Source organism: Hylaeus anthracinus, unplaced genomic scaffold, assembly GCF_026225885.1.
Source record: "Hylaeus anthracinus isolate JK02 unplaced genomic scaffold, UHH_iyHylAnth1.0_haploid 12002, whole genome shotgun sequence".
In the NCBI taxonomy this organism is placed as follows: domain Eukaryota; kingdom Metazoa; phylum Arthropoda; class Insecta; order Hymenoptera; family Colletidae; genus Hylaeus; species Hylaeus anthracinus.
In genome coordinates this window covers 5,503,319-5,528,151 of record NW_026534349.1, presented here as the reverse complement: position 1 = coordinate 5,528,151, position 24,833 = coordinate 5,503,319, and the positions used below count along the sequence as shown (strand labels likewise).

The 24,833-nt window shown below is 44.4% G+C and overlaps 1 protein-coding gene across 2 annotated transcripts; it reads left to right on the top strand.

Annotated features, from left to right (window-relative positions):
• Window positions 1-19,544: 19,544 nt before the first annotated feature.
• Window positions 19,545-24,023, top strand: LOC128892002 (uncharacterized). 2 transcript variants are annotated; one of them, XR_008460984.1, is made up of 4 exons: window positions 19,545-19,641; window positions 19,746-19,902; window positions 23,292-23,444; window positions 23,748-24,023. XR_008460984.1 is itself a non-coding variant. In XM_054152030.1 (2 exons), exons 1-2 carry the CDS (start codon window positions 19,870-19,872, stop codon window positions 23,661-23,663), a joined length of 405 nt encoding a protein of 134 aa, XP_054008005.1. In that variant the 5' UTR covers window positions 19,607-19,869; the 3' UTR covers window positions 23,664-23,685. The 2 variants fall into 2 exon arrangements, 1 of the variants encoding a protein (XP_054008005.1); XM_054152030.1 differs by lacking the exon at window positions 23,748-24,023 and having other exon boundaries at window positions 19,607-19,902; window positions 23,292-23,685.
• Window positions 24,024-24,833: the final 810 nt, after the last annotated feature.

Genomic DNA, 24,833 nt, shown 5'->3' with positions numbered 1-24,833 from the left:
ATGCGCAATATAGATGGAAACGATAGACGAGAAATGAAACGTTGCGCGTATGTTGTAGACACGTGGACACGATTGGGAGAAGTATATAAAAAAAGGTACGAATGTGTTACTGTGTCGGTAATTGATACACTAAATACATGCTGAACGTAAAGAAAAGGTATGTACACTTGTGTGGAATAAAGTAACAGTATCATTATATTAACTGTATTACAGAATATGTTCGACATGTATATTTTTGGAAGCTTTTCTATGTTACTGTACTATTCTGTATTTCGTTCACGCTGCATCAGAGAATACATTTCAGTTGAAACTTTACCAATCTTGGCACCCCAGCTATAAATAAATACATTACAAAGTACACAAAGTGTTCCATCTATCCCTTGCATCTGAAATATCTCGCGTAAATATCTACCTCTTATCACGAAAAAGTTAAACACCCCGTGTAATATGACTACGTTAACATAAAATCTTCCTAAAAATCGACACTACGAAGTAATAATTAACGATTCCACTCCAGTCCCCCAATTCAACCCCTAAAATCCAAATCCCATTTTTCCGAGCGAACCCCAGCCCGCTAAAAACACGTTCTCGCACGATTTAATCGTCTAAACCGATCCAAGCGATTCCTGACCAGTGGCAAGCGTCACCTTCTGGCCGAGACCTGTTCGAAAGGCGCCTCGTCAGGTATCCGTTGTTACCCGAGCGTCCGCAGCTGGTATCAGGAATCCGTTGCACAGCACACGCCCTCTCGCGTGGTACCGTTGCTCGACTTTTCATCAACGTACTTCGAAAACCGCCGACACCACGCGCCTCTCCGCGCCTCGTACTTTCTTTTCTTCCAAATCGAACGTAGTTTCACCCGATGATGGTTGCGCAGAAGGCGAAGAGGGAGGCAAAAACCGACCGCGATCCGATGAACACGCAGAAACGGTTTCTGCGTGGAACTCATCGCCGTTAATTACGCAAGCCTCTCCCGATGCACATTGAAATAAATGGAAAAGAAGTTGCGCTTCCTTATGGCGGTGGCGAACGCGCTTTTCCGCGAGTTTTTCCATTCCTATCTGCCACCGATCTAATTTGCTCGTCGATTAAGGGTTTTATAGATCGGGGAGGCAGGGTTTTAGCAAGTTGTAGCGAAATTTAAGGAGCTTAAGCCTGTGATAGTGCTTCAGTTGGGAGAGAGTGTAACGAGAAGTGTCGTCATTTATATATCGCTGTTATACTTTTCAACCGTCCCTTTCTGAATATCGATATTTCACTTGCATCGAAGAGTCGTACGCCTTTTAATATGGCAAGGGTAACGCCAGGCTGCATGTTTCTTTAATCTTTAAACACAAGTTGTTGAGACCAAGTTGTTCCACCGGGAAATCAGCTAAGATGAGATCAGTGAAAGTATCTGTGGAAGGAAAAAGAGGCGAACGAGATGCAGATCGCGAGATTCGATTAGCTGCCCAACCGAAGGTACAATTTTTCTTCGTGTTTCCGTATTTTCGTTCGTATTTCCCCGCGTGAAAAATGCGTCGCACTCGAAGCGCGAACGGGAACGCGAAACTCAGGAACGAAACGGAAAGGAAAATTCGATCCTACCATTAGCGCATATATTTCACGCGGTAACGAAGCGAGATGAATTATTCAGCTTGGGATTGTTTATCGATATCGCTGATAACCGCGGGCGGAGTATCGTCGAAACGGGGAAACAAGATCTTTCGATCGCCGCGTAACCGTCTTTCTTTCCGCAATAGCACGGTTGCGAAATTCATTTCACGGTTCTTAATTACTTTTAATCATCATTGTCCGTGGTTGCGGGGCGCTCGTTACCGTGCCCACGAATTTTTCTTTTCGCGGAGTCGTCACGCGTCCAGGATCGCGGCTGGATGCGCAAATCCGTGAAACGTGCTCGTATCCTCGCGTCTACGCCACCGAAATCGATCGTGAAACGGCGTAGAGAGAAAGGTGATCGTTTAAGCATGGATTAAACCGAATTGGGAGCAATTTTTATTTATTCCACGAAACGAAAATTGTCCAACTCGTTTCGCATCTCTCCCAGCTTGAAATATATATGAATTCTATTTTAGTTAAGTGCAGTTATAAAAAAAGGATCGTTATTACGATACCAATCAAATTAAGTCGACCAAATTTCGTTTCATTTCATTTGCGGGGCACTGTATACGCGTTTCGCCTCCTCGTTCCTAAATATCTTCGGATCGGTTGTTTACCAACCGCCTTAATGTTATGCGTGGCCCGTTGCTTAATATGTTCTGCACGGAAAATGCAGAGAATTATCCACACGCGGCTCAGGGAGGGGCTGAGTGGGTGAGCGGTCTCGTTCGAGCGCGTCGCGAGGAGAATATCTTTCTTTCTTTTTTTTTTTCTTTTTTTTTTTTTTTTTTGAAAGTCTCAACTTTTCGAAATCGACGAGCCCCGACGGATATCGAAGTCATCGTGGCGGGCATCTGGTCTCGCGAGGCGTGTTTCCAGTGAACTTACAAGTTAGTCGAGCATAAATGGTCAGTGAACGGAAGGCGAACCTCTCCGGAAAGCGAGAGTCCGTGGCAACGGCTGCCGTCGATTCAGGAAGAGAGAGGCTGCGTACTCTCCGACGATATAAAGCGTTAACGTCGATGATTCTTATACATTCGCAACGTGCAGTCTTATTAAGAAGGATTTCGTCATTCGAGGTTTCCTATTTTCAATTTGGCTTAACGCTCCAAATGTCCCTCTCAAGCACCGTCGATGTGCGGCGTTCTACTCCAAGTAGACTTTCGTAAGCCAAGAACCTTGCACAGTATTCGGGTGAAACCAATAAAAGAGTGTAGTTTAAAATGTCACACTTAAGAACTTGCAAGTCAAAGTATGACGAGAATAAATTGCCGGTCGATATTCGCAATTAAAAGTCGGAGATTTAAGGGTTAATTTTGTATTAAAAATTTGAAAATACAGTTTTCAGTTCACAGACACGTGAGTTCTTACCGCCTTCGAGGAATATATCATTTCGATAGTTAGTACGGTATTAGAAAATTGTAAATACGATGTACATATCTATGGATACACGAATGCTCGTCACCTTCCAAGGAATGATTAATGTCGAAAATTATTATTACAGAATTTCGAGAATAATTCTCGAAAAGAATTCCGAGCAAAATGGCACCTGCGTTTGAAAAATGGCACCAGCGTTTTACCAAAGACGAAAAGGGTAACGTACTCCGTTTTCCAAGAGAGGCGTTGCGCAGTTACAAAGTCGGGCCTCTTTCGAAAGAGTGCACGACCGGGGTTACGCGTACGACTCATCTTGGAGCAGAACTAGGGCTATTAAACGAGTCTTGCTACACCCAGCTCCATAAATCCCATAAAGCTTCAGGCCGCTGAACGTTATGACGCGCACCATATCTTTTGTCCGCGCGGTAACGCGTCCAGTTTTCTTTTCCCTGTTCTCTATGTTCCTTTCTTTTTTTCTCGTTTCACGGGTGGAGGATACGCCGTTCGACTGTAAAGAAAGTTCGTAGCCCATGGGATCTCGTTGATGACACCACGGTAATGTCCGATCTCCGCGCAGATATGACGGTATCCGCGTTTACGTGACCCGTCTGAAGACCAAAGGAGCCCCGTCGAATTCAGAACGCGCCTTGAGCGGTTCCCTTCGTGTCCGATTTTCGACGGTCGTATTCCAGGCGCGATTCCAACCGTGCTACCGTCGATTCGGAGGGTCGTAGCGCGGGCTGGCGCGAGTGTCGTGCGCTTCGAACGAGAAGGTATTAAAAAAAAAAAAAAGAAGAAGAAGACAAAAATGATTGATAGAAGCGAAACGTAACGGGAATCGGATACGCGTGCAGACTCAACAGCTGAGTTATTTCAGCACGTGGCAACGAGACACTGCGGCGATCGCACCGGAGATGTGTACACACGTAACCGTATTAAACGATAACACATCGAAAAGATAGACGTACACGGGTACAGCGTAAGACGACAACGATACGAGGTGTCCCATCTCGCGATTGTTCGCTGTTATCGCTCGATCTCTCTGTATAGGATGTCGTTCGAAATGCTGAATCTCGCTGAACCGATTCGAACGCGAGAATTGTTGCAGGAAGAGAACGAAACGCTGACGGTAAAATAACGCTGCGCGGAGTTGGCAAAATTGCGCGGCATTGAGGGAACATTGAGCCGCTGGATCCACGCTGCGAGATATTCGAAAGATCCGACGGTCGCTACAATTTTTCACTTTCAAAAATCGAGGGATGCCTTAATTGGACATGTAAAGACCGTAGCTGGATTCGACAATTTCTTTTCTTCTGAGAACGATCGAAAAATGACGGAAACGTTTGCCGACGTCTAGGTGTCTCGAAATTAAACGGTGTTCGAAGAGCCAACAGAGCGAGCGATATCTCGAGCAGGAGCCAACAAGATGCGAAAGAGTGCGACACGTGTAATCTCTGTAACAGTAGACTCCTACGCTATCTGTATACTGTCTGTATTTTATCCGTGTAATATCCTGTATGTTATTACACGCGTAAGAGGCAGTCGCGAAACAATCGCAACGGGAGATAAACAATGCGGCGCTATCTGCAAAACTGAAACCCTCGGCATCCTCGTTAATCTTTTCAGGGGGCGTCTAAACTGTGCGATCGATCGTCATTTATAAATACAGCTCTCGTAAATCAGTGGAATTTTTATGTGTTTTAATATTTAAAATTGACGGAGCAAAATAATACAAATCGATTAAATATAGATGAGCTCGATTCAGTTCCGAGTACATTTAACGAACTCATCCAAATGAAAATCATTTGATTCGTTCATCGAACAATGAATAAAATTAATCACTGAATACTTCGATACTCTAGTTTACACGTACGTTACTGAAACAATAATCGAATTCTTAGGAAGTCTGGATAAAAATGTTACGAGTGAATTTATTGCAAAAGTACGCAATAATATGTAATAACGATTCAGATAAATATTGGAACTCTAAAGATGGTTATGAAATCCCATAGAATTCATCGGAGATGAAAAAACGAGAAAACCGTAAGGAATGAAGTGGCAATGAGGGGAAAACCGATTTAGAATCACAGAACGCGTCGTTAATGCAGATTGTGGGACTGATGAGTCACGTGGTTTCCGGAGTGCGTGTTCGCACGCATATCGAGGCATGGGTTGACAGAAGCAGCCCCCGTGACTCATGTTCCTGAATTCTTCTTCTTCTGCAACTTGCCAGACACTCTGACAAGCTCTCGACAGGGTCGGTTTTCTCGTTTAGAGCTAATCCTCCAAAAAATGAAATGTACTCTAAATATACGCATCCAATCTTGGTTCATATTAATGGTTTATGGTTTATAATACTTGGTTTATATTAATACTACGTGAGCGAAGGAATTAAGCTAAACGCTCCCTAAATATGCTCTCAATAATTTTACAATTCAATCCACTAACCTAATCTCGAGCATCGTACGAGCCATCCTTTACCTAACGAGCATTGCTCATCGAAAGGCCATCCGAGTATTTTTATCGTAGATTCCTCGAATCGCGTTAGCCATGGGAAACGTCGAAAGGACCCTGTCACGACTCGTCGATAAGCCAAAAACGTGTCAAGGATCCACGAGGAGGATTCGTCGCGGCCCAAACGAGCAAATAAAACGGTTCCTCGACTCTTACGGTCGAATCGCCACCCGAAAGCTCATCCAAAGAGTGGTGCATAATAAATTACGGCGAAATTACTGCGTCAACAAGAAAATCACCTCTCTGTTTATCGGAATTATTTCTATATCAGGACACCGCGAATCGATCACGGTCGCTCGAGGGAACCGCGGCACGACGTCCGAGATTGTCGGTACGATATCGCGTTATCAGCTGCATCTGCGGACGTCTTCGCAAACGATAAACGCGAGTGGACGAAGGTACGCAAACACCGTGGCTCGTAAGCCGCCAATTTTTTTTCCGTTCATCTACGAGAGGCTGGCAAACAGTGGAGATAAACGCGCGATCGGGAAGTCGGAGTTGGGCAAAATTCTTATCTGAGTAAAAATCTCGATCGGCGAGAGGAAAAGGGGGGGGAAAATGCGCTCGTTGATCGTCGAACGAAACGGCAGTTTCGCGGCGTGGAGTATGAATCGCGAAATGAAATAAATACGTGGTTTGGGCTCGTTTGAGAAAATTTGAATCGATTTTGTAAGTAACGATTTTGGTTAAACCGAGGTTTCCTTATTCGTTGGCTCGAAGTTTGATTACTCGAACGATTTTGGAAGTGAAGGATGAGTTGGTAAACGTTTATCTGCGTGCGTTAATTCGACGAATAATCAAACAAAAATAAAGAGAAAGAAGCAACGCGTCGGAGATCCTTGGGATTATTCAAGGAACGCTCCAACAGAGTTACGAATAGAACAATTGTACCAACTTAGGACTCACAATTGGATCACACGGATTCGATATAGTTTACGCAACGTAAACATCAAATCAAAGAAATAACAAAATTTAGAAAGAAGAATAGAAAGACTCACCCATTTCGTCTTCTCTGAGATGACCTTCCTGGTTGTCAGCAGAGCTGGATCCTCACGCCTCTATGCCTGGCACTCTCGATCGTTCCCCTTCCAACGATCGGTGTCCCCCCGTCGATCGATCAATTACGCGACGGCACGTTCGCATAAACGGAATCGATTCGCGTTCGCAATCGAACGATTCGAGCTGCCTCGAGGTTTGCTGGAACGCACCTGAGGGGGCGGGAGGGTGTGTGTGGGGGGGGGGGAGGATAGAACTCTCCCATAAGCTGTCGCGTATTTCACCGTTATGTCAAACGCGAGAGAGCGTCGGACATTCCTGGACCGTGTCCAGAAGCGATCTGAATTCCGAGGACGGAATTACAATCGACGACAGCGCCTATCATCCCAGATTCGAGGTGAACGACGATATGAAAAGTCCCCTCCCCTCTCTTCTGCGCGTCCCGAGGGATACGAGGAACCACCCTTCGGTCGTGCTCCAGTTAACGGACGATTTTCCTTTCGCAGGCCCAACAGGCCAACCCCTTTCGATTTTTTGTTCCCTCTCGCGAGGAATCTTGACCGAGTATTTGGATCGACCCTCGTAAACCGTTAGGTACGCGTTCGCCGAGTTTGAAGTTGGAAAATGAGAAGCGTTGCGTTCGCTTATCGTATGGCGGGCCATTGTTTGCGGGCATTTTCTTCGGTGGTCGATGTACGAGGCACACGCAACGTTATGCAAGGATATCTACGAAAAAGAATTTCTGTATTAGTCGAAGGCTTACTGGAATAAATTTGATGGATGTTTGTAAATAATTTGGTAGGCCGTAGGCTATCGTATTTCTTATGTTTCTTAGAAGTAAATTGTGGATGTTTATGCAAAGAGAGAAAGAACTGAAAATTAATTGAAAGTATGTCTTATCTCGTAACGGTGTAACATGTATAACATGTGTTCTCATTTTACATGTTTTTGCGTTTGCGCACATTCTTCTTCATTTTACCGTATTTCGATTTCGACTTGCCATAAATGCGTCAACACACGCAGCCTACTCATAAGGAATACGAATTTCGCGAGAATATATTGCGCGAAATTTCTTATCCGTTCGTTCTGAAATTTCGCGATCCAAGTAATTTCTTATTCGTTCGAATCGACGCGTAGGCGTTGGAAATCTCCTAAAAATCTGCCACGCGGAAGTTCCCGAAACGAAAATCGAATACTTTCTCCTGGCATTCCGTTCTGGTTCGAGCGCGGTTTATTTACACATAGCGATAGTATTTCTAAGAATAGCGCACGCACGCCGCGATGGAAGCAACGCATTATCGCGGGCGTACTAAGGCGATCCTGCTTTTCACGTAATTACGGCAACGAGCTGCCTCGAGCAACCGGAAAAGCGGCTCGAATGCTCCGACGCAGTCGAACGTTTCCAATATCCGAGACTATATTACTCCATCTATTTAATATTCTACCTTTTTTAGACGTTAGATCACTTGTACCAAAACGATAGTTTGTAATGTATTAATTTCTGGTTAAGTTGAAACGTTGTCGTCGTAACAAAGGATGGAAGAAATTCTACCGTGTATTGCTCCACAGAATTAAAGATAAAGAAAATGGCGATAGTTGGACGCAAATCAGCAAATTAAGAAACAATGTTCATCCAAAAAATACATGCATATTAAATTCCATAACTAGTGCTCTACAAACTGCTCCATCGTCGCCATACCAAAGAATCGAATAATTTTTGTATAAATTTATCACGATTTACCCGAGAACCAAAAAAACCCCAAAATTAATGAATTCGATTGCTCCAACTGATCTAAACGCCACGGAATCGAGCGTAACTTCGTCGAAGATTAGGGTTGACGGTATTTCTGCCCTGAAACGCAGAACAAAGAGGCAAGAAAGGAAAAATCAACGTTCAGAATTTGGGTCATCCGGCGTACTGAAACGGCGGAATCTTTAAATCATGATTTAGAAACGAGCACGCGTTTTGCATACGGAGCAACACGTCGCCTTCCTGCTGCATAATCGTTGCGCAAGTAATGGTCGCCCCGACTTATCGTCGCGATGATAAAATAAACGCGAACCGGTTTCCTCCAGCGCGAGAATAATTCGCCCGTGGAAAATCGTTCCACCGTTCTGGAGGCGTTAAAGTCACCAAGTAAGAAGACAGAGGGGAGGAGTGGAAGGTACTGCCCGTTCGAATTGCGGCAGAAACTCCACTTTTTCGTATTAGTAGAGAACCAAGACCGTTCAATTAACACCTTCATGCTCGCGGTATTAATTTCGAAACACGCTGATTCTTAACGCCGATTCCGAAGCTTAATTCTCAACGATTGCTTCCAGTCATGTTCCAAACAGATTAATAAATATTTTAAACGAATGCTACGTACGAAACGTTTCCTTAATTTTTAATATTTTTGTTTCTAGCAAGGTCTACGATTGAACTGTTATCGTTGCGTTAAATCGCAGACTTTACCGGGCACTCTTTAAAGAAACGTTTTGCTCGGATAGTAGAGCGTTCGAATAACAGTGTTTGCATAATACAGCATTCGTGCATCGAGGGTTCGTATAACGGAGGTCCCACTGCAGCTCAGTTTTTCCTGACGTAACGATTGGCAATCGTTGAAAGTCAGCCGGTCTACTTTCGGTATCGTAAATCATTCCCAAGACGTTCATCAGATGCGTGAAACATTTTTCCGTTCTCGTGGAAAGAGGGAAATCGAGGTTGAATTATCACTCGCGTCTATCGACTTGGATAGTTTTTAAAACGAACAGGATCGATTTAAATATTTTACTTCCACTCTGCTTTCTATTTATTAACGTTATTCGACGTCTTTATCGCGCCAAGCTTGCTGCGCTGGGCATAACACTGGGCATGACACTTGTAATATAAAATATACCGCGATTCACTTCCGTTTATAATGATCAATCTTCTTCAAGTTGAATCCTTGCGTAGATGATGCTCTTTCGAGTGCGATTCACTCCTGTTTATTATTGTTATAATATTTCAGTTCAAATCCTTGTGTAGGATACCGATACATCGTATTTACGATAGGTACAGCTAACTTTAATTTAACAATTGATTTCGTTCTTATCTCACGATAGATTTATATTAAGCTAAGTCTCCGTTAGAGTAGAATAAAATAGCAAAGTCGATAATGAAGTGATTCTGACAACAGCACGAGAGGCTGGACCATTCGACTGGCGGGGAGATCAACATTCGGATTGGTCGGGATCCGGAGGCCAATAGAAAGCGAGGGGATCACGCTTGCGCAGCATCCGGTGATCTCTCCTCTCCCAGCATTCATCTCTGCACCGTGTGAATTTCCTCGCGACATTGCCGTTCATCTTCAATAAAAGAACACAGAATAAGAAACGCAAAGGGTTGCTCGAAATTCGAGAAAATACTCTCATGTTCTTTTTATTAATGATCAAAGTTAAACGAAACCCTGGGTCCTTCGTGCTTAATTATTCTATTCTTGTGGACGCATACGCAAATACGTAACTTTATAGACAGAAGAAGAACAGGGACTTACGTTGGGGTATGTTTTGCTTTGTAAACGTTACAACGTGTATTTTACACATATTTATGCATTTGTACAGGTCCATGTATTCCTGTAATAAATGCACGAATAGCGATGCCCGATAGATCGAAGGTTGTATGACAAAATATGAGAACGAAGCGAAAAAGCAAGGAAATTACAAAAGAATTTGCCGCATTCAAAAAGTATTCCTAAAACCCTCCCCCGTAGATTACCCGAAGTCACCTTAAATCCGCAAATGTCTATGAACGCGAGATCGCCCAGTGTACAGATCGAAGAAGAAAAGGTTGCTCGGAAAGGAAGAACCGGAACTGCGAACGTCGCAAACGAAGTGAACCGAGGGTTCACCCCGTAGGTCGAAGGTTCGTATACCTGCACGTTCCACGGGGACGTTGTCCACTACCTGTCCGATCGGAAGCGCGTGGAAAACCTGATTGCCGAGGGATCGACTCGATTCGCGTTACCTGGAGGGGAGCCGTCAGGTTCGCAGGTCAGAACGGGCCCAAGGGTGAAACGGTGAGGGTCACGCAGGTACATAACCCCTTCGAGGCCCGTTTAAATGCCCTTATTTCGCGCAAACCCTTTCGTACGCGTCCAAGACGCTTCTGATGAAATATCCGTTCCGTTGAACCCTGTGCTACGATTGGAGAACTTTAAGAGACGAGAAGGAAGCGTTCCCCTGAACCGCGTGCTCTGGTTGGAAGAGTTTACGCGATTCGTAGAGCAGAGGCTTCGTGTTGGCGCGTTCGAGAATTCCAAACCGTTTTCGAGGAAAGAGGAAGATGGTCAACGGACGGAACAACCGTTGGCTGTTTGCACGAGTCGAGAGTGATCTATTGGAATCGAGCAACTACCCATGGCTAGCGTTTTCCACGAGGAGTGACAGGGGTTGATGGACGACGACTGGTTCTTGCGCGACGCAATTTCTCGGAGACTAATTTGGATCGAGGAAGAATGGATATTATCGATGAAATGGGGATGATGGCTCGTGGACAAGAATCGAGGGTGAAATTTGGGGGCTTCGAAGTTCGAAGTTCGAAGTGGACGTGGCATTAATTATTGATAAAATGGGAGACGAAGAGCGAGTAGCTGTCCATGTTAGCTTGGAAACTGATGTATATTTAGAGACATTTTTTAAATAATTATTCGAGGTTCGAGAAATTTCTATCTTTTTTATTATTAAAAAAATTGAGTGGATCCCGAGTTTTCCATCTCTGATTATTCTACGCGTACCATGAATCCTTTCTCCTTACAAATTCGTTTCAGACTTTCCCTCGAACCATCTGTATTGCGATTTATTCGTCTCTTTTAATTTTACTTCTATTCGTGAATTTTCACCCATCCTTATTATCATCCATCATCTCTATCTCTTTGGAAGTTTTGTCTAGATCTCCCGATAATTCGTTTTGTAGGTTTCAGATTCGATTTTCAGCGAGCGTTTTTCCAGGCGTACCGTATACTGAATAATGCAAAGAATATGCCTGTACGCTACTCGCGATAACAGACGATAAACTTTTACCAACGTGCCTGGTTAAATTTCAAGGTTCAGTGTATAGCGGAACACGTGGAATTCTCTGAGCAAAAACTTGCGCGCAACTGTAACGAACACTTCGATTCGCTTATGCGCTTGGAGAATAGAATGGGAAAATCTTCGAATTTTCTAGGAGATCTTCGTAGATCGTACAATTCATTTTGAGCCACATAGTTGTTACTATTGTCGATGCTAGAGAATTCTTTAGAGTATTATCGAAACTGCTTAGGTGTTGGAATAATTAAAATTAAATTGAATCATTAATATCAGTTCCATAAATATTCGTATCTTCCGTGTCTACTAAAGAAATCTGTCTAAATTAAACGATACGTTCGACATTTTCAAACAAATGTTTCGTTATAAATATGTACATGTGTACACTTGTATGTATCAACAATGAACTATTTACTTGAAAATAGCAAATATATCGTTTAATTTAGACAGATTTCTTCAACAGGCATAAAAGGTATGAATATTTATAGGATTGACTATAGCTAAGTGCTATTAAAACACAAGTTAATTTTGTTGTTAACATGAAAGAAAGCACGTACAGAGCCCATGTACCCATATATTAAGTGCAATAGTCAAGTTTACATACAAATCACTGTTAAAAATGCACGAACATGAATTTACTCTTGCTTCCAACGGAAAACGTTCCGATCAATCGAATGATTTTCGCGCCAAAAACAGGCCGCGTATCGTCCCTACGTCCGTTGCTCCGCATAAAATCGAGCCTTCACCAATAGAACTGCTTTTCCAACGGTCAAGCAGCTTGGAAACTATGCGCGGAGCTATCAAACGCGACGCAGGAGTGGTGGGGACGACCGTTGCTCCAGTTAACGAAATGGCCCTCGCCAAAAAAGGAGGAAAAAAAAAAAAAAAGATTGAAAGACAACGTTAATATCTGGACGAAGGTTTTGTCCAGGTGCTCATCCCTCAACGGTCAGCCATGTTGGGTGTCTTTCCCATCGTCCAATGATACACACCGTGTAGATCGAGCTGGACACGGGGTCACCTGTGTCTAACGGAATTTTTCGACCTGATTTAAATAGGTCCGCCGCGTGTATCGCCTTCAGCGCGGGTAAAATCCACGGGAGGGTGTCCAGGTAAAATTTTCGACCGTGGATGACCGCGTTTTCGGGGGCAATCCTCGTGGAGAGGCTGAAATTCGGCCAGGTAGCCAGCGTCCATGGGAATCTAGGCCGAGTGACCATTCGCATAGGTCAGTCGATCTCGAAATTAGAATATCGGGAACCCCTTTCCTCGGGGGATCGAATCGTCCCATGCACGGGGTTGGGGTGGTTGCGATCTCTGCCGCGGGTCCTCGTTCCATTCATCCTCGGAGGATGGAAAGACGTCTCGAGGATGGGTCTCTTGTTTGAGGAAGGCCTGCGATGGACATGGTCCACGTCTCTAGGAGGGTCACATGGGAAACTGGGGTCCCTTATCGTCCTCGACGAGTGTGAGAAAAGAAACGGGGCTCTGGTTCGCGATAATTGCGACGATTTGAAGGTCAAGGTGGGAAAAAAGGTGAAAAGTACACTACGCTTGGCAAATATACATACAAAGCTTCTTCCAAGCCAGAAATGAATAATCAGTATTTCAAGCTACTGCTTCAACCACTATTTTCGAGCGAAGTTCAAAGACGCCCTTCGATCGACTTGAAAATTTTCAAATTACACGTCTACGGTAGCGACATATAATTTCTATTACAATTAAGGACCGCCGCGCGTACTGGAACGTAGCGAACGAAATTGTTCGTACAGGAAGTTTTGAAAGCGCGTTAACAGGTCGTCGTATCGCATCCCTTTCCTAAAGCATGCCGTCGTCGCTTGGTTTGAGCTTCCAGAACAACTGATACATGACGATTAACATAAATTTACAGACGGAACGTCCGGTGCGGTGCTCCGCGGCCGGCTATCAGCGTGGTAACTGTCTGCTTTGCATACGCTTGATCCCTAAGCGTTATTTATTTCTATGGATGCGCCGTGCGTCTATCAAGGGAGGAAAATACGCGTGGTTTACACGACCATTATAATATAACAAGCTCTAAACTGTACCATTCCGCGATCGCACAGATAACAAACTCAACTAATATTCTACGGCCTGCCGTTTCCTTACGAGCGCGGTGCTTCGATGCCGAAGAGCAGACAATTGCGGGTCATTAAATTCGACCGAGAAATAAGGGAATCTACCTCGCGAATAACAATAAAGTGCTTCGTTCAATGTTTCTAAGAACGCCTGTAAAACTCTTCCCTTCATTGTTGATTTCGAATCAAATTTTTATCTCGGAGTTCCTGCGACGTGCTTTCGGGAAGTAATTACACTGGACGAGTCGAATACTTTTACTTTGAGAACTATGATTCATTTACCGAGAGAATATTCCTTTACGAGGAGGAATTATTTTAAATATACCGAGATTAGATATTGAATAAAAATGACTCGAGTACTTCAACGGCACACTTTGACAGACAGAATATTCCTTTAGGAGGAGGAATTATTCCAACTATAATGAGATCAGATATCGAATAAATGTACTAACAAGACACTAACAAAACGAAAGAAACATTCGTGACAACCTGGTACACCTCTTCCATCCCTCCCAAAAAAAAAAATGCGAGCGCGATACCTGGAGTCGATTCCAGTAATTTTCCAAACGTGATCCTCCTTTCGGTTTCGATTTGCATTCAATGAAACAACGAGAAGGGAGCAGACGCATTCAGACCGACGAAGATGCGAGGAGGTGGAGGGGAGCACGCGGTGACGTCGGGGGCCAGCCATAATCGAGGCCCAGAAAGTTAGAGCATCCTCCTGACCCATGGATCAATGAGTGATCGACATCGTGTCGCTCGATCCATATTCATGCGGTATCGACGACCGTAGGGGGCTGGGAGGGTGGAGGCGGAGGAGACCCCGTCTCGGTTAGCCTCGAGCATCGGTCGGCTTATTTGCGTGAATGTAACGATGATGTTGCGACGCGCGTACCGAACGGGGTCGGAGGTCGTCGCAAACAATCCCGCGTGTGGGAAAAACCGAGCCGAACTCATGTCAGAAATGACAGTGCCGCGGACGACGGAGAACGCGGCCGTGGAGGGGAACCTGTATGCTAGAAACCGCCGGAAGAACAGATGAATGGAGACGAAACCGTTGGGACTCGCGGTCTAGCAGCTACTTGTCGAATTGTATTTTAATCATTCTCCGATTCGGCCGTTCGAGAAGCTTGGCTGTTTGAATACTATGTGGTTATTTGAGTAATTTCATATTATGAATACTTGAGTGCTTGTTGAACACTTCATTATACGAATACCATTCATGATTCGAGTACTACTCGAGTACAGACCATTTAAATGTTACTCACATATCGACAATTCGAGCGACATTTACGAGTCTGTTTAAAAGCCTATTCAAAAAAAATTGACCATCTCGAAAGCATTCTCGTAGGTGTATGACTATTAGAATACACGAATGGAATGTAATTCTAATTGTAGATAATAAAAAAAACTTGACCGTACGAAACCTGGCTATGTAACTTTACTCAAACCTCGCTATTTGCCGTACCATTTGAAAGTTGTGTTATACGAAGCACGCTATTTGAATAGCGTTTGAAAAATATGGTATTTAAACCCGATGTTTATTCTAATACTACTCGAGCACTGGATTGATTCGACACACGACTATTCTGGACAGATAAGATAAAATTCCTATAATAGAGGTCTCCGCGCGATTTATTTCGAGGAGTACAATAGAATTGAACAGTCGTGCGTTGAAATTGTTTTGTTGTTTAGGCGAACGAGGCGATCCACCGGACGAATTCTCTCGCTTTTCCTTATGACTGGCATTACGTACGGTTAATAGTCGCGCAATTAACCACGATAACGCGGACATTACGACAGATACTCCCCGTAGGATGAAGAAAAAAAACAAAAGCCAAATGGCTGCGCGGCCGCGATATGCTCGGCTAATGTTGGTCATTGGTTACGTTTGGCATATCTAGAGTTGGGAACGCGTGACTCACCTTCGCGTATCTGCGGCGTTTGCATGGAAAACAATTTGCCCGGCTCTGACATGAAAAATGTCAGAACATTGTATGGTACTCGGTATAATTCTCGAACTTAAAGACGAACAGAGAAAAGCTTCTGTGTTCTTTTCGTTGAAAATCGCACGGGCTCAATTAATGGAATTTATTCGTTGCTTCTAATTTTTGTAGTCCTTAAGATAAGGTAGGCATGGCAACGAATTTAGAAGATTTAGAAGCGCCTTCGAGAACTGAGGAGACCGTACAAGTATCGGTGAACTAAGGTTAAACCCAGACGCACGATCAACAGAAGCTCTGCTGGCTGCTAATATAAAGTAATTCTATTAACTCTCTTGTTGTTTAATGATCGAGAATCTCTCGGCTGTCGCAAATAAATATCGAGGAGACGAGTATCCTCTCGTTTCACAGAATTGAACTTAGGCTGACGATCGATAGAAGCTTTCCTAACAACTAATATACATTAATCGTACCATCTGACCTCGTATTCTACGTTCGCACGCTTCCCACGTGTCCTCTCATTCCTAATAAATGATTCAGGGGCCTCAGGTCCCCCAGATAGACGTGACAACCGAATGGAGCTACTGAAAGATTCACTAATCCATTCGGGTGTCAGGTAACCAACGGAAAACATGAAAGTATTTTTCGAAAATGAACTTAATCACTACGACACTGGTCACAATAATCCGACGACTAACTTCTCGAGATTCTCTTCTGTAAACTAACTCTTGGATACTGGTTTTTGAATACTGACTGCTGGGTTAGGTCTGATTAGGCTGAGCTACTTCAGGTGGCTCTCCTCGTACACCCTTACCGATTCTTTTCTGAATATTCTTCGAGTCACACTTTTCGTGAACATGTTATGCATCGAGTTGCTGTCGATGTTTGAATTTTCTGATAGGTAATACCTTGCCTTATTTTTGCGCCGTTTTTCACCTAAGAACGCGTTAAAAAAAGAAACTCACTAAATGAAAGCTCCTTTTTCAAAACCAAATTAATTTCAATGTATAACCTTTGGGTGATTTCAGTCTTCGCAGTTGCGGAAGCGATGCGAAAACCTAACGATGAAACCAATACGTCGGTTGCTTAGACCCGACCGTAAGAGAGGAGGTGTCAAGCACATCGAGGTTCGTCATAGCCCCGAATCTGAGCCGAATCCGAGGAACTCCACCGCCCACCCAGACGAGCAGGCACCCCAGGCCCCAGAGGTGTCGTCGTCGCCAGCACGATTCGAGCGGCCCGTCCTCGATAGAGCCGTCTCTTCCTCCCCCATGTCTCTTTTTTTATTCATTCTCCTCTTTTTCAGCGGATAATCGTTAAAGCAGGTGTCCCCGACGAGCGTGGGAGAGTCGAGCGCCTCCCAGCGCGACTCCCAACCCATTACTATAACGAACACCGAAGCGTCGCCATGGCTACCCGTGGAGAAACACACACGTGGGGTTGTAGTAGCTCGCTCCCGTTTTTTCTCTCCCCCTCTGGCCGCGGACTAGGTCTCTCCTCGTCTCGCCGTCGCTCGTCGATCCTCCTCTATCAGCCCGCCCTCGCGGCCTCTCCTCTCGCTTAGGCGCGCCCGTGCTTTTTCACAGCGTTCGCCCTCGCCCTCCGACCTCTTTCGCCCACGCTGAATATCTCCAAGCCGAGCGTAGACCCGTCTCCTACGTTTGTGAATTAGAGCCCGAATGAGCCAGCGGCGTTACCATGGCCGCCAAGCCTGGTTGCCATCGCGATACCAGGGCACAACATAAAATCGCCACTTTGACGATTTGTTTCGGGCCATTGATGCCGCGCTGGAATCAATTTCAACCCTCCCACGGGGGCCGAACGTCGTCCTCCTCCTCCCCCCCCCCCTCTTCCTCCTCCTCCTCCTCCTCCTCCCATGCGACGACCGCGATGGATTATCCTCTGTACTTCATTTCCGAACCTCGACGTCCCGATCGCCACGTCATATGTGGGTGACAGGCATTTTCGACGAGGAATAAATTAATTCTGGAGGTGAGCGATCGAGGGAGGTAAATGTTGGCCAGGATTCTTGAATTTCGACGAGTTTTGCAAAAAGAAGACCGAGTACCTCGGATAATGGAATACTAGGTATTCCTTCCACGCTTGGTTATGGATTAGGGAAGAGAAGCTATTTGGGAGAGTCTAGAGGGTACAGGGCTCAGCTACGAGGGGTTAGGTGGTACTGAGCTCGGCTACGAAAAGCTAGAGGGTAGCTAGGTTCAGCTACGGGAGCCTGGATGGTACTGAGCTCAGCTACGGGAATCTAGAAGGTCCTAGACTCAGCTACGGGGTCTTACAGGGTGCCGAGCTCACGAAGGGTGATGACGTCTATGGCGTCGTATATTTACATAATAATTTAAACGTTTATTCTATAGATACCACAACATCGCAACCCTCCGTGGCACAGCTTTTGTGCCATTGAACTTTGGTTTGTATAACACTAATTGTAAAATTTTATGAAGTTTCGAGATGCACCGAAAAGGTTTTGAATTTGACTCCCATGAAGTTTTAGCTCGTAAGTAACCCTCTCGCCTCGCGTTACTTTAATTCTGAGCTACTCCGGTGTTCCGTGTCTTATTGCCATTTCAAGAATTAGACTACTTTCAACTTCTTGATATCTTGATATTCGCCGGCTTCGTTTTCGTTCCCCTTTTTTTCCTGTAACACTCCTCTCGTACTTTCCAGCACTTTTTTTCAATTTAATCCAAGTACCTCCGTATACGCACATTTCTCGTACCTCTTTCCTTCTATTTTAATTCTTTATACACACGTTTTCCTTCCCTACGATAAACACGCTATCATTAGCGTCGCTATTATTATTACTTTCCTAGAAACTAATTCTCCGTTCTCGACATTCCATCCTCTTAGCTTCTCACGTTTCTTTTATCGACAGAAGAGTCTTCCCTTCCGTCATCGATATTTTTTCCGCGCGTCCTGTATAGTATCTGGCCGTTCGTGCAACAAACGCATAAGCGTCGTATTCAGGTATTTAGGCGTTACCACGTGCACGTTTAGGTATAACGATCTCAAGTTCAAGCTCACACGCCACGGGCACGCGGCTCTATTTACTTGATAAAGTCGAAAACTCCTCGCGAAGTTTCTTTCGGCACGGCGCTGGAATTCGGTTGAAAATTGAATTTAATTGAAATGCTCCCTTAAAATCATTTCTCCGTAATTAACCGCGCCAAGATTTCCTATTCAATTAAACAAAAATTCACGTGAAAAGGAAAACAACGGAATATTTATTAGAAAAAAGTTTTGTTGGAATTTAATGGATTTCGAGGGAGCACGATTTCATAACCACGTATTTTTCTACAACCCTGAATCGCACCCTTTAGGTAACATGTTTGTTATTTCTCCTCCATCATCTTCCGTCTCGTTTCCAAACAATTTTCTTCGACCTCTAGGATTTTTCACAACCCATCAATTATTTCTTTTCCATTCTATAAGTTTTAGCTAGTAACCCTCGCGTTACTTCAATTTCCACCTGCCGCGAGAGGGTGCATTTTTAACGAATTTGAGGAAAACCTCGTAGCGCTGGTTTCGCGAGTAGGAGGGGTCGATTCCAGTGAAAATCGCGAGTACACCGAGGGAGAGAGAAATGTCGGAGGAAAACGACGTTTTCCGTACCCGGGCAGCCATATTTACATAACAATCGCGGATCACGTAACAGTGTTCGCGCGACGCCTTCGTAAGGTCCGCGTGTGCGTTTAGGTTTATCTGTGGTGTCGCGCACCGATGATGATGTGTGCGCACCGCGACGTGGAAAGTCGTCGTAAACGCCTCCTCTTGCGCTAGTACTCGCCTTTGTGGAACGATCGAAAGCGCGAGAGGCTTCCTCGATGATCAAACAGAAGCGATTATTTTGAAACCGTTTAAAGATACCTACATTTAGGTACATTTCTGGAAGAGCGTCGCTCAAACCTGCGGCAGGAATGTTTATTATTTAACGAATCGTTGTAGGAGAAACTGGCCTTAGTCGTTCCCGGCTCGAAAATACTGTAATCGCAATCAATTCTAAACGACGAGATTTATTTCAGTCTCATCGCGAAATCTAGATCCTTACGTATGTATGTATACTTGACACACTTCATTTTACTATTAATACTTTACTACTGTCAATCATATGCACTGGCTATTTCCATATTCGAACCATTACGATCCAATTATACAGGATGGTTCATGCGTTGTGCGCTGGACGGAGCAACTATAATTTTGCAGCGATTCCTGATAAAAAAAAAAAAAAAGTTTTGATACTTTGTGCTGGACGAGAAGAGTTGGTGTAATTTTTCAGTGAAATGTTGGGTCGATTCGTAAATGATCTGGCGCAGGTAAGAAATAGTCATGCTTAGAGGTAGCAATTTTTAATTTATTTATTAAATAGAATTAGAATTCATTCAGATTTATTACGTAACAATATATTTCAAGATAAATTGCGAGTAAAGAAAGAGAGGTTGATATTTTAACTACTCGACGCAGGCATTGATGTCTCCAGGAACTTCCATGGTCACCCATGGACTTCCATCCACAATTTCCTATTTTCGCACCAGGAAGCTACAAAAATCGAAGAAATCACGGGAACCTGATACAATTCATTACCCATAGAAATAACCAAATTCATCCTCGATGCTCGAGATTCTCCTCCAAAATCTCATTTTCAACCTCCCACGACTTCCGATCGCCCATCTCGAAGAATTCTCATAAAAATTTGTATACCGGCGGCCATTGCTGGGTTGGAAATGTCCCGTTCGAGCGATCGCGCGATGGAAAACGCGGAGCTCCGCATCGATATCGCTGATGCTCGGCTCGTATTCTCGTTGGACGACTTCGCGCCTAGGAACGATGGCCGCGGAGGAGCGGCGAAGAAAAAGAAACGCTTCTGATAACGATAAACGTCGTATCGGGCCGCGGGAGTCCCCCTTTTTCCTTTCGTCCCTTGTTACGAACAGCTCTCCATTGTCGTCGGATCGCATAATGCATCGACGTGGCCTTCCACCTCTTCGTCGAGCCTTGATCTGTTGCGAAGTTTTCCTGGAATCGAGCGCGCCGAGATTTCTCGAATTTAATCGACGATCCCGACCGTGCGGGGATTCGAATTTTTCTACGGGTCCAACGACACGCGACTTTGTAGCATGGCAGCCTGTTATCGACGTACCACGTGGGTTGCGTAACCTGAATTTTCGAGAATGCGGGATTTTTATGCGGTTTCGGGTGTGCTTTGTAGGATTTCTTCTTTGCGAAGGAATGTTGTAATTTCGTGAGGGTCTCTGAATAGTTTTTATCTTTGTGTACTTTGTTATATGCGAAACATGGTAAAGAGAAATTTGGCTTAGCCTCGGTTCTTTAATTAAATAGATTTGTTCGGGATCCTGACGAGAGTTGAAGATGAAGACGCTGGGGATCGTTTTTCTAGTTTTCTGGAAACATTTATTATTGGCACCTGCTGTTAGAATGACGAACCACCCGGGAATAAAAATTAAGATCGATAATCCTGTGTTTGCAAGTTTACAAGGCGGCCATTTTTAGCGCACAGTACGAGAATAGGACGCACACAAACTTGCCGAAGACGAAAATATCTTGAACTCAGGAATAAGGTTAAGTACGCTGTCTTTATATCAAATTTTCATTATTTTCTTCGATTAATGAAATCAGCTGGCGAGCTCCATTGACGAAGACACACCCTGCGTACGAGTGACCTAAATAGCAAAAGTAGAAACTCAAGTATTCCTCTACTCTGCGATTATTCGGTAGATTTTTAACTCGCTGTTTCGAGTACGAATTCGATAATCGAGAAGAGGACTTATTATGTTCGACGAATCGTCCTCGAACCCCAACAACTTCTCATGAAAACGAATCCATCTAATGATTCTCTAATCCATGCAAATTCTATGCGGAACGAAGGCGAACGTATTTGTCATTGTGTCGCTGATAATGCGCTTCCATTAGAGTAACGTTCTCGAACGAAGAAACGTAGAAGCGCAGAAACCGTTTTCCTTTTCAACGTTGGCGTTTCTAATGTCCTGGGCGAATTTAATTAAGTCGTCACTATGTTACGTACGCCATAGCGTTTATCAGACTATCTACATTACACCAGGCCCTCATTTAGGAACGAATTAAATAATTCATGATTAATCTACAATAACGAAAAAGGAAAGTAAAGAGAGATGTAGACGTAGAATGAACAATGAATATAATATTCAGGCGAACAGGTGAGGACCTTTTCGATCTTGAAGATGTTCGACGATGTAAGTACGAGGTGGATCGAATCACACCTAATTTGGATATTGTTTATGACGATGTTTGGTTTCTAACGTTTCTTAAGGCGAAGAAATAAAATAGCTTTTCTGAAACAGAAACGAGCACGTCTTAAATCATTTCTCGGCGTCGAAATAGATCAACAAAGCCTGGACTCGAGATCGGAGACGTCAATCGTTACGTTTCGCCACTAGCGTACCAACGCAGCAACGATAAAATGACCTTCTGCGGCACTATCGAAAGCCGAATTGGCAATAAACTGCCACAGAAGAGATAGTCGCTAATAGCCGCGTAAACATCTTTATTTACCTAGCCGTTTCCTGGAATAAAATGTCGAGGCGAAGACAGAACAAAAAATTGAATAACATTTCCACAACTGGCGGAGCCTCTCCGTTAAGTGAAAATGAAAACTTTTATGTTCTCCTATCGCGTTATTGATACATTGTCGCAGTTTTCCAGGCCGACAAGTCGACGGCGGCGTCTGAACAAATTTACACTTTTCGCGTAGATCATTTTTCCGCTGACGTACGCAAGTGCAACGTCAATTTCCATCCATCAATAATTCATCAACGAGCGCTCATGAACCCATTCAGGAATCATTTTCCTGCGACGATGTGTTCCCATCATCGGTTTCATTGATTACCCAAGTGGCTGTTCATAGGCTGTTGATTGGTGGGGTCCCATGGGGGTGCGCAAAATCCTTTGGAAGGTGAAGTGAAAATTCAGCGAACAAAATAATTCATTGAATAACGAAATTGGACATCTTCCATTCGATAACTTCTCGTTGTGAAGTTAATTTTAACCTGCCCATTCGTCAGCTTCTCGATATGAAATTTATTTTAACTTGTTCATTCGATGTCTTCTCAATGCGGAATTAATTTTAAGCCACTCATTCGTCAGCTTCTCGATATGAAATTAATTTTAACCTATCCATTTGATACCTTCTCAATGTCAAATTAATTTTAAGCCACTCATTCGTCAGCTTCTCGATATGAAATTAATTTTAACCTATCCATTTGATACCTTCTCAATATCAAATTAATTTTAAGCTGCTCATTCGACACCTTCTCGATATGAAATTAATTTTAGCTTATCCATTTGATACCTTCTCAATATCAAATTAATTTTAAGCTGCTCATTCGACACCTTCTCGATATGAAATTAATTTTAGCTTATCCGTTCGATACCTTCTCAACATGAAATTAATTTCAGCCTGCCAATACAGAAACCACCACCAAAGCTCGCCTCAGTCCCCCCAACTAAGATATTGTCCAACCAAAAAAATAATTCTCAAGCACCCGCAAACAATAACGTAACCCCATAATTAAATCTTCAAGACGTTGACACACTCGGAAGTGTGCCATCATTTTCTCACTGCAAAGATCGTCATCGTCCCGATAGTAAAAGTCGTACTTTCGCTTTTGACGAAAATTACCGCAACTGCCACGCGTTTATTGTTCCCCAGGCTGCTGCGGAGTGTGACAAGTGCGACAGTGCGGTCAGCCAGTGTGTCAGGTCGTCTGCCATTGGTCCGTTTCGCGCGGATATTTTCATCTGCGCGGGATCGTTGACCGTTACGGGCAGGAGATGCCGATTAAAACCGAGAACAGGGAGAAAGGTAACGCAACGTAATGTAAATGCGGACGCGGTTGGCGCGTGCGCCTGCAGTAGGGCAGGGCAAGACGACAGCTGTTTCAGTCCTCAGGCAACATCAGCGTTGCACCTGCCTACTTGCTTGCCTGCCTGCCTGCCTGCTTGTCTGTTCACCCGCTCGCCCGCCTGCCTGCTTGCCTGCCTGTTCGCTGTTAGCCCGCTTGCCTGCTTGCCTGCTCGCTAACCTATAACCACCTACCTACACTATCGTCGCGGGCTCGTCCTTATTAGGTGACTGATCTTCCGATTTTTTCGGCGGGCCTCGAAGGACACCACGGGGTCGTCGACTCGTCCTTCGCGATTCGAGGGATGTGGCCACGATGTGGACTGGATACAGGGGATCCTCGATTTATCTTTTACCTGAACCGTGGTGGATACTGGTAACAGTAGAACCTCGTTTATAGTCATCTAGTTGAACTCATGGCTGAGCCTCTATTACCTGAACCGTGGTTGAACCTGGAGGTTTATGGTGGAGAGCTCACGAAGAGGACAGCTCTATTATCCTACTCAGCATATTAGGTGCTTAGGAATACCTGGAGTTAAATAATATCTATAAACTCATAATTGGAATTCTTTGATTCTCGTGATTCAAATAAAAGTCCCAAGATCCTTTAATTTCAAGATTCTCACATTCACTGTCGCCCCTTTCATATCGTCCCTGTCAATCCTTCGTCTGTTAATAATAAACAAACATGCGTTCGTCATTCGATATCTACGTAACCGAGGCATCGTCTCTCGCCGACCGACCGTCCGTGTAGACCGCTTGGTTTTCATCAAGGATCCGCTCGGTCGTCCTGACCCTGCCATAAAACAGTCGCACTCCAAAATGCGACGAGCCATTTACCGTAAAAGGTTCCTAAAAGACGACGACGCTGACACATAAGTATACTTAACTCTAGGAGTCTCTTGTTCCTCTACACTATTTGGCAAACAAAAAGATTCGTTTACTACCATTCTTGACTACCATGGAACCCATCTCGGAATAATGCAAAGAACACGTCCCTTGGTTATGGTTTTCCGCGTGCTTTACACCAGCCCCCCTCGGAATTATGATTTCAGGAAACCTCTCGATACGTCGAGCAATAAATTCCACTCGAGTACCCCCGCAGCGCAATTTGTAAGACGTCCACGTAAGCACGTGTTAAGAACGTTAGCAGTTTATTTTCGGACGCGTGCACGCATAGTTCGGTGACGCCTAGTGTATCGGACGCGTCGTCGAACGTCGGCGCCCGCATAAGCAAGCGCGGCACGCGTCACGACGCCCCCGTCGCCGGTAAACAACGCGGTGGAAACGAAAACTAACGGGATTTAAAGACCGATCTCCGACTTTCGACCTCTACCCCTCTCTTATAAC

Bases quoted from the DNA above. Each gene is read 5' to 3' on its own strand.
- LOC128892002 (XM_054152030.1), top strand. From the start codon at position 19,870: ATGTTGGGTCGATTCGTAAATGATCTGGCGCAG. The intron at 19,903-23,291 runs GTAAGAAATAGT...ATTGTTCCCCAG, and splicing joins TCGTAAATGATCTGGCGCAG to GCTGCTGCGGAGTGTGACAA.